The sequence below is a fragment of the Drosophila teissieri genome, unplaced genomic scaffold, assembly GCF_016746235.2.
Source record: "Drosophila teissieri strain GT53w unplaced genomic scaffold, Prin_Dtei_1.1 Segkk7_quiver_pilon_scaf, whole genome shotgun sequence".
In the NCBI taxonomy this organism is placed as follows: Eukaryota; Metazoa; Arthropoda; class Insecta; order Diptera; family Drosophilidae; genus Drosophila; species Drosophila teissieri.
Window position 1 is genome coordinate 412,416 of NW_025225038.1, and position 10,262 is coordinate 422,677.

The following is a 10,262-nucleotide window of genomic DNA, read 5'->3' on the forward strand; positions in this document are numbered from 1 at the left end:
CCTCGTGTTTGACAGGTAGTTGCGCTATCCACTACGCTACGAGGCCCCCAATTCTATTTATTTAGGCGTATTTATTTATTTATTATTAACACTTCTTAGTTATTCACATCTATTTATTTACTTAGGTATATTATTTGGGCACATCTTTTATTTATTTATTCACATTAGAAGTTTAAAATTTAATTATTAAAAATAATATTACTTAGGCACTTAGGTCGAAAGGTCCTCCTGTTGTCGACGAAGACGAAGTCTAATCAACAGATGTCGAGGGCGATAACCAGGCCTATCGCGTATGTCCCTGGCTGGGGGTCTTCCCAGATCGCCGGTAATTGGTGGCCAAGTTGGTCGGATTAGGGATCAATCGGCTCCTTGTCAGGATCACCGCTCGCCTTGGAATTAGGATCTGAAGACCATCTTCGAGGATATGGGTCAGCCGCAGGTTCAGGATCAGGAGATGGGGTGTTCCGTACGGGACACCGCAGCGGAGTAGGCGGTAAACGCTGCGCTTGCGCAAGCGGCGAACATGAACCGCGCATCGCAGGAGTCCGCAGTTGGCCAATTGCTGAGGGAGGAGATCCGAAACGGTTTCCTCGACATGATGCGGTTGCTTAACGAAGTGCTGAAGCAAAGCGGAAAAGGCCAGCCGCTGCTGAAGGACTTGGATCGGCATGCACATGCTCAAGGCGGACAGCCAGGCCCAGGCTCGCGGGGTCCAGGTTCCACTGAGGTTGTCCCGACTGTAGAGGCGGAGAGGCCATGCCAGCAGAGACGGGTAGACGTTGTCGGGTACCACCAGAACTGCGGCAGCGGCATCGGCCACCAGTCCTAAACACCTTCCGAAATTTGACCGACTGGGCCGCGATGGGCCGAAGACCGCAGAGCCAGAGACGTTATGCCAACACAGGGGCCAACGACGGAAGCCGTTACTTCCATGTGGACTGCTGGAAGGCAACATTTGATGGAGAGAATCGGTATTCCGTGGAGCGTCAGCACCGGTGTCCGTGGGATGAGGTTTTGCGGAACTTCCATGTCCTCCTACCGGTAAGAGCGCAGGAGTGGTATTGGGTCCACGATCGCCAGTCCAGAGTGGACACCTGGGTCCAGCTGCGCAGGGCTCTGAGGGAGCGGATCGGTGGCCACCAGACGGAGCACGAGCGGATGCACGAGCTGCTTCAGCGCGAGCAACAGCCGGGGGAAAGCGCGGATGATTACATCCATTCTATGCAGCAACTCGCCTCACGCCTGAAAAACCAATGCCTGAACGGCAATTGGTAAGGGTGGTTAAGAAAGGCTTGAGAAATGGAATAGCGCATTACGTATACGCGATGGAGTAGTTCACCGTAGATGAGCTTCGTGAGGAGTGCATTGATGTGAAACAGAGTTTCGGTCGCCGAGGATGGGCTTCGTATGGGCAGCCAGGCAAGATGCGGGTTAATGAGGTGCAGGTCCAGAATGAAGACGACGATCCTCAGGTCCTCGAGGTGTAAGAGATCCGCACCAGTCCTCGAGCCGCAAAGAGAGCAGGATGCTGAGACTGTGGGAGCCTGAAGCATGGTTTCCGGGATAGCACGGCGGTGGAAAGGATGCTGTTCTGCTATCGCTGTAGTGGACGACCCGATACGGGGTCACCAAAGTGCTGACTGGGCAATCCGAGAGCGTGAGGGATTCGCCCAGTTACAATTTTTGCAAATTAAACGTAGAACCAAGATTAAGTAGTAGTAAGACTAACATAAGATTCTTAACAGCGGAGGAACGGATGCGACGATATTTAGAGGTCCGAAATCGAATTTTCACGGAACACCAAATGAGCGGCATGCGGCTGGTGTCGAGGAGGGTACAAAAGGCGAGGGACCGCTACAGTAAAGCGCATTGAATCTGGGGATCCTAGGCCCTCTGCGGACGTGACGATTCTGGGTAGGCACCTCACAGACTTCTTGGACACGGGAGCCAGTGTAAGCGTGCTCGGCAGGGACTGCAGGGAGCTCGTGGAAGCACTAGGGTCCCCGGTTCAGCCATACTTCTCGGTGGTGAGGACGGCATCTGGTGAGGATCGGTCTTTTATTATTATTATTATCGGACGTTTGGATTTGACCGTGGATTATAGAGGAGTAAAGAGGACAATATCTTTCTATCTTTGCCCTTACCTGGAACAAGCTGCCTACTTTGGAATCGATTTCTGGCGAGTGGTCGGGCTAGAACCAGCGGTCGTAGGTGGAATCGGGCCGAAGCCGGAGAAAGAAGCTGCCGAAATCCATGCCAGGCAAATGGAGCTCTACGCCGACCAAGAGGAGATGGACGAAGCGTAGGAGGAGCCGGAATCCTGGAGTCTATCTGCGCAGAAAAGGGAAGCCTTAGAAAGGGTCAAGAGTGAGTTCCTTACCTTTGAACGGGATGGCCTAGGAGTGTCTAGCGTGGAGAGACATTCCATCAAGCTAGTCGAAGGTGCCCGAGTCTTCAAGGACCCTATCCCAAGTCTCCAGAGAAGCAGAAGGTCGTTGAGGATGATGTGGACAAGATGTTGGCGTTGGGAGACATTGAGGAGAGTAAGAGGCCGTGGAGCAATCGTACGACGGTAGTGTCCAAGCAAGGGAAGAACTGCTTTTGTCTGGATGCCCGCAAACTGAACGCTTTGACGGTGAAGGACGCATACCCTCTACCTAGTGTTGATGGGGTCCTCTCCAGGATCGATCAGAGGCACTTTATCTCCTGTGTGGATCTAAAGTTTGCATTCTGGCAGATCGAATTGGATGACAACAGCAAGGAGTACACGGTGTTCACGGTTTCTGGGAGACCGTTGTATCAGTTCCGGATGATGCCATTCGGGCTGTACAACGCAGCGCAACGCTTGGTGCGGCTGATGGACCGGGTAAATCCAGTGGAGCTGAGATCCAACGTTTTTGTTTATCGGGATGAACTCCCAATCCTGGCTCCCAATTACCAGACGCATTTAAAGCACCTGCCTGAAATCAGCTGGGTTAACAAGTTTTGCCTTAAAGCATTAACTTACCTCGGGCTCATAGTTGGAGGGGGATTGCTGCGCATAGACCCCGGGCGAGTTTCGGCGTTTCAGAGGATGTCATACCCGAAATCCATGAAGGAAATACGAGCTATCCTTGGCACAGCGGATATCGTCGCTTCGTTAAGAACTTCGCTACACTGGCAGCACTCTCCGAGGCTTTGAAAAAAAGCAAGAACACAAAGTTAGCCTTGAGTGCCAGCGCAGCACAAGCAGTAGACGACCTGAAGTTGGCCCTGTCGAGCGCGCCGGTCCTGGTTCATGCGGATTTCAAGAAGCATTTCTTTATCCAGTGCGACGCATCTCTCGTCGGCGTTGGGGCGGTATTGTTTTAGCGGAACCACGACGGCGAGGAGCAGCCGATCGCGTTCTTCTCGGTCAAGATGAATAAACACCAGGTCAACTGCACGGCCACGGAGAAGGAGTGTCTGGCAGCCGTTCTTGAAACTTCATTCTGAAGTTTCGTCCCTACGTGAATGGGATGCCGTTCACGTGCATCACCGATCACGCTAGCCACGATCACGTGTCGCCGACACCCTGTCACGATACGTGGAGGATGTCCTGGCAGATCCAACTAAGTTATTGGGCTTCGAAACGGCCGAATTTGCCGAAGACTACCTCGAATTAGTGCGAGAAGACGAGAAGAATAGAAGGAAGTTACCGGACCTCAAAGTCGACAACGGGCAGCGGAAATCCAGCGAGGGTGGTCAAGGCCGTTGGGAATAATGCGTACTTGCTGGATGACCTAAATACAACACATACTCACGTTTGATTATGTTTTATATTGTTTATATTTATTATTATGTTTATATTTATGTTTATGTTTATATTTATTAAAATCAGAAAGCTTACCAGAATGTTTGAGAGTGCTCAATGTGGGGGAAATGGAGCCCTCGTAGTCGTCTGACGTGACACCGACGTATCGATAATGGGTGATGTCCGTTAAATCTTCTGGGCATCCTAGGTTGGGTTGGTGCGCATGATCCCAACATCTGCGGTCACTGAAACTTAAAGTTCTCGTCAATTTTTGTAGCTCGGCAAGGATCGATGAGCTTTAATAAACACTTAGAAAAATTCTCAACGAGCTCAAAGAACTGGATTTTAATTTATGTGAGAAATGTGCGTGGGAATTCTTGTAACTCTAATATCTCCATGGATGTAATTGCGGACATCAGCAGCGTCTAATCCGGCATAGGGAACCTTCAAATATTTGATACCAAAGTGGGAATCCAAGGCATCGTTTTCTAAAGACTGGTCACAGAATAGTATAGAAACAGAAACAGAAACAGTATAGGAAACTTAATGCAGAGAAGCTGCCGGACCACCTAATCTCGCAACTCTCGCGTCTCTCTCCCTTGCGCTTGCACTATTGGCTGAGCGTTCTTCTGTTCGCAATGCTATTAGTCTGTCTTGTCGATTGGTTTTGCAAAATATGCATGTGTGCATTGATGCCAATTATTGCTACAACCAACTAAAAATATTTTAGCCACGTCCACAAATCACCAAAAACGGTTAGTGTTGACCGTCGTTTTAGGCGGTTTGTGGGCGTTAGAGTGGGCGTAGCCAAAAGTTTTTGGACAATCTCTAGATATTTACAAGTCTAACAAAAATGTGAAAAAATATCAAACCTATTTTCAAAAGTGTGGGCGTGGCAGCTTTGGGCGGGTTGTGGGCGTTAGAGTGGGCGTGGCAACATGGGTCAACAAACTTGCGCTGCGCTCTCTGTTGTCTGCATGTTTAATCTTAACTTTCTAGCTTTCATAGTTCCAAAGGTCTCGACGTTCATACGGACAGACCAGATCGATTCGGCTATTGATCCTGATCAAGAATATGTCGGGGCGAAAATAATGTGTATGCGCTTAGCCGCTATTTACTTCTTCTCCATGTTCCTTCTGCTGTTATGCGTGTTCCTATTCATTGTCAATGTGATGAATTATCTAAGTTAATTTATTTGTTTATGAAAGAAATAAAAAATAAATTTACAATTTTATTTTTTCCAACTTTATTGATTGAATGCAAAAATTAGACTAAATTAAAGTTCTACTCTAGCTCCCTAATCTGGCCTTTTGTGAATCTAAATTTTGTATAGCGGTGGCAGCGATGGTGGCAGCGCTGGTGCAGCGACGGTGGCAGCGACGAATCAAAGATTGATAACAGTGTGTCAGTTGTGCAGTCGGCTGTAATTGGTTAATTGCAGTTCTGCTGATGACTTCTTAATAAATTTGGCTTTTTCCTGTTGTCGTCAATATTTCTCATGAATTGCATGTGCCCGTGTGACCTGTTTATCCATTTTCTGTTGTGGCTGATATTTATTAGGAATTGCAGGTGCCCGTGTGAACTGTTTTGCAACTGCAGTTCAATGCTCTGTTAATATTGCTTGTGTTGTGATTTGGTTTACTTTTTGTTGGCGCGTGCAGGAAATAATGCAGACGCTGACCTAAGCTTTACTTTATAAGCTTTTGGTAAAGCGTGTTGTTAACTCCTCCCCCTCTATTTTGAGCTTGTCCTCAAGCGACGTTCATTAGAAGAATGGTATGGTGTTGAGATTAACTCTGTTGGTGGTTTTCAGGGGTTCGGGAGATGCCACTTGTAGAATAATCTTCTCTTGCTGCGACGATTGTGGAGGTAGCGAAGAGAAGGGTGACGTAGTATTTGTTATAGTTGCTATCTGTTTCCAATTCTGCCAAACGTTTGGTGTTGTTAATATGTAAACTTTCCAGAGCGTTGAGAGATAGTATTTTGATTCGTTCTTTCTCTGAAGGGGTTATTTGGATCATGGGCCTTGATGATTGTATGGGCTTCGTCTCTACGTTGTTGAACTCCTTTCCGTTGATGGTGAGTGTCTCGTTGAAGAAGTTGATGACGTATGTTCCCTCCAGTTTCTGCATTTTGTTGTTCCACTCTAGTGTGCCATTGTAGTTGTTAACCATTATAAGACCGCTGCTTATTTCCTCTATTGTTTCGATGTGGTCTGCGTTGCTGAATTCACATAACCCTTTCTCTCCTATCAAAAGCTTAGGTAGACAAGTACTATTGCTTATGTTTACAATATTATTCTTGTTACAAATTTTAATTTTATGATAAGTTTTACATTTATTTCTTATGCCAAACATATTTCCGTTATTAAAAAATATTTCTTGAAATTTTATGTTTACAATTGTGTTCTTTTTGATAATGGGCTTGATAAGTGTGTTTTCGTATATAGTTTTTTCTAAATTTGGGACTTTAATTATATATAAAATTGTTGTTTTGTTATTTAATATAGTTACATCGGAAAATTCTAGCATTTCTTCTATTGATAGTAATGGCATATTGCTTTCTTTGAATATTTTATCAATTTCAGTTATTTCTTTTTCATTTAATAAGAATGTATTTATTACATTTAGCTTAGCCCATTGAATGGCGTATTTAACATTTATGATTTCTTCTTTGACGAGCCTGATTTGATTTTGCAAGTTAAAAGTTATTTCTGTGTTAACATAGCTGTCTTTTCTGATAGAGTTTGATAAAGAATTAGTAAATTTAGTTATCTGATTTAGTCTTTCTTGAAATTGATTGTTAATTAGAAGTTGTTTGTTGCTATTGTTAATTAGATCGTTCATATTATCTTGGAGTAGAATTAAGTCGTCGTGATCTGGAGTACCGGCAATGTACTTCCATGCGGTTCCTATTAAATTGATTGCCCTGGTGTTTCTGTTATGTAATGTGGGGGATAAAGTTTGGAGAATAGAGAATGTTTGAACCAATTCATGTTTTATAGTGTGGTAACTGTTTGAATGTTTTATTTCGTTATCTACGTATGAAGCTAAGGTATTTAAAGTGTTTGTAATGTGGTTTATATCTATAACATGAATTATTCTTGTGGTGGATGTTTGAATTTTCCCTAATCCTTTATTTATTACTGCAGTCTGTACGTCGGTATAGTTGGTAATGTCTAGAAGTCCATTCGCTATTGTTATGGTGCATAGCATTAATGTCCTAAAAGGGTAAGATAATTTTAGTTATTTCGTATGTTACTTTTGCGTATTCTCTTTCCTAATTCTGTTACAACTGTAGTATTCTTGTTAACTTTAACTATTTCTTTTTTATATCTTGCTGATAATTTAGAACCAAGTCGTATGTTTATCTTAACATAAATTTCGTCACCTACGTTGTAGTTTTTTAATGCGTTACGTTTCTGGTTATGATATTCGAGGTCCTTTTTCTGTTTGTCTATTAGTCTGTCTATGTTGTCAAGTCTGGTTTGTTCGTAGGCTTCGGGATTAGTTGATACTGTTCTACCAAAGAACACTTCAAGTGGTCTTTTCTTTGTTACAGAATGAATAGTGTAGTTATATTCGTACACTGCTCTTTCTAGTAATTCTGGAAAGTTTCTGTGGGTTCCATCTTTCTTGATACATCTCATTATTTCAGAGAGTGTCGAATGGAATCTTTCGACCTGTCCGTTTACAGTGCTTTTGTGGGGTGGTGCTTGAAAAATATCTATATTGAGTTGGTCTTTGAGCATAAAAGTTATGGAATATGAATTTAAAGACTTTTCGTTGTCCATGACAACATATTTGGGGACGCCATAGTAGAAAATAATCTCTCTTAGAGGGTTTCTTATGTCTTCTATTGCTTTGGACTTTATTATTTTGGCCTGCGCTAATTTAGAGAACTTATCTATGGCTGTTAGGACTAAGTTCTTTTCTGTAGAATAGATATCGATGTGGATAATTTGTCCGGGGTATTCCGGAATAGGAGTTTGCTCTAAAACGGGGTTAGTCGGATGTCTATCGTATTTTTCTTCTTTGCAAACTTTGCATTGTTTTACCAATTTTTCTATTTTTTTCTTCATTTGGGGGAAGTAAAATTTTTCGGACAATTGAGTTTTATTTTCCGTAGCATTTCTATGGGCTCTATTGTGGACTTTAAGTATCTCCTCTTCTTGCTCTGATTCATTAGTGAGGTCGGTAACTTTACTTTGAGTAAAACGAATTTTAACTTTACTAAAGTTATCTGGGTATATTGATTGTATTTTCCCCATGATATCTTCAGACGTTTGTATTCCGTTAATAACGGATGGGTTAAGGTATTTCCGAAGTATTAGTATAAGTTCGTCGAGTTCGTAAGTTTGTAAGTATATGTCATGTCTATGAAACGTAGGGAAAGGTATGCTAAATTTATAGTCGTTGTTGTTTGCTTTATGGATGAAGATTTGATTTTTAAAAGCGTTAATGGGTACTTCTATACTAGGGATGAGGTTATGGCTTGAACTCTCGTCGCTATGTTGAGTGGATACTGAGTTTATCTGACCTAAATTTGAAATGCGAGACAATGCATCTGCTACTACATTGTCTTTTCCTGGTTTGTAGAGTAACTCGTAGTCGTATTCTTCTAAGTGAGATTTCCATCTTTTAATTCTAGCGTTGCCATTCCAACTACTCAATGAATGTGTAAGCGGTTGGTGGTCAGTGAATATTTTCACTTTGGCTTTACCGTATAGATAGTTGAGTAACGCTTTAAGGGCCCATATAATGGCCAACATCTCTTTCTCGTTAGCTGCATAATTTTCTTCAGCTTTGGAGAGGGTTCGTGAGATGAATGAGATAGGTTGATTGTTCTGTGAGAGAACTGCACCAATGGCATAGTTTGATGCATCGGTGGTGAGGTGGAATTCTTTTTTAAAATCGGGGTATTTAAGTATCACATCTTGTGATATTAATGAATTTTTTAGTTTCTTAAATGCGTTTATGGCTTCTTGGTTGAAGCTTATTGCTTTAGTTAATGCTGCTTTCTTGCTTACGTGTCCATCTTCACCTCTTAACAGTATGGTGAGTGATTTAGCAAGTTTTGCGTAATCCCTTATAAATCTCCTATAGTATCCTTATAAGCCTAAAAATTATCTGAGTTCTCTTATTGTCCTTGGGGTAGGAAAATTAGCTATCGCCGAAACTGTGTCAGGGTTGGTTTCAATACCTTTATCGGATATTACAAAACCTAGAAATTCAACTTTGCTCTTGAGAAATTCGCATTTATCAAGTTGACATTTAATATTGGCTCTATATAGGGTATCGAATATGGTATTTAAGTTTTCAAGATGAGATTTTTCGTCTTGGCTTAAAACAACTATATCATCAATATAGATATAACAAATTTTCCCTATATGTTCACGCAGTATATCGTCTAGTGCTCGTTGGAAAATGGATGGAGCATTTTTAAGACCGAATGGAAGGCGTGTGAACTCATATTTGGCATTATTTATAGAGAAAGCGGTTTTCTCTATATCTGAGGACTTTAGTTTTATTTGATGAAATCCGCTTTTTAAGTCGAGAACGGAAAAAAGTTTGTTGTTGCCCAATTGGGCAAGCACTTCATTTATCTCGGGGATAGGGTATTTATCAGCTATTGTTACTTTGTTTAATTTCCTATAATCTATTACCATTCGGTATTTTTTTTCGTTTGAAGCGTCGATCTTCTTGGGAACAATCCACACAGGTGAATTGTACGGGGAACGAGATGGTCGTATTATACCATTTGCCAATAGTTCTGAAGTCTGTTTATTAACCTCATCTTTTAGAGACATGGGATATTGGTAGAATTTAGAATATACAGGTGTTTCAATGTTCGTACGTATTTCTGCTGTCACGTTAGTAGTGTACGTCAATTTTTCGTCTGGTTTTAAGAATAAGTTGGGAAAATTTTGTAGTAGATTTTCTAAATTATTTTTTTGTTGATCGGACAAATGGGCTGTACGGGGGCAAATATTGTTTATTGAGTCATATTTTTTTTCTTTAATAATTACTTTTACGTTGTCCTTAATGATCATATAATTCGAATGTGTGAAAATTACTGCTTTAAGTTCTTTTAAAGTGTCGTTGCCGAGAATGGCATCGAAAGACTTTAATGTCGGCAAAAGAAAAAATTTAATACGCACATCTCGGATATTAAACAGATGTGCCATTTTATAGTGTGTAATTTTAAAGTTACCTCCAACTGTAACGGCTTGAAACGGTTTCTCGATTGGAGCGGGATTACTAACTAAACTAGGTTTAATATAATTTCTATTAGATCCCGTATCAATAAGTATTCTCAAAACTTCTCCTCCTACGTTCACCTCAAAATAAGGTAAGGAGGAGGAATTTACTCTAAAAAATGCAGATCGGCGTATTGTTCTTGTCCTACATCGGTCCCGTAACAGTACTCGTATTGTTCTTGGTATTCGTCTAACGTTTGTCCATATTCGTTTAAGTCTGTTTGGCTGTAC

At 42.0% G+C, this 10,262-nt stretch overlaps 1 protein-coding gene across 1 annotated transcript; it reads left to right on the top strand.

The window, feature by feature from the left end:
- The first annotated feature begins 1,424 nt into the window (after positions 1–1,424).
- Positions 1,425–3,474, top strand: LOC122625787. Its single transcript, XM_043805841.1, has 4 exons — positions 1,425–1,483; positions 1,889–2,302; positions 2,452–2,866; positions 3,352–3,474. Exons 1-4 carry the CDS (start codon positions 1,425–1,427, stop codon positions 3,472–3,474), a joined length of 1,011 nt encoding a protein of 336 aa, XP_043661776.1.
- The last annotated feature ends 6,788 nt before the right edge of the window (positions 3,475–10,262 follow it).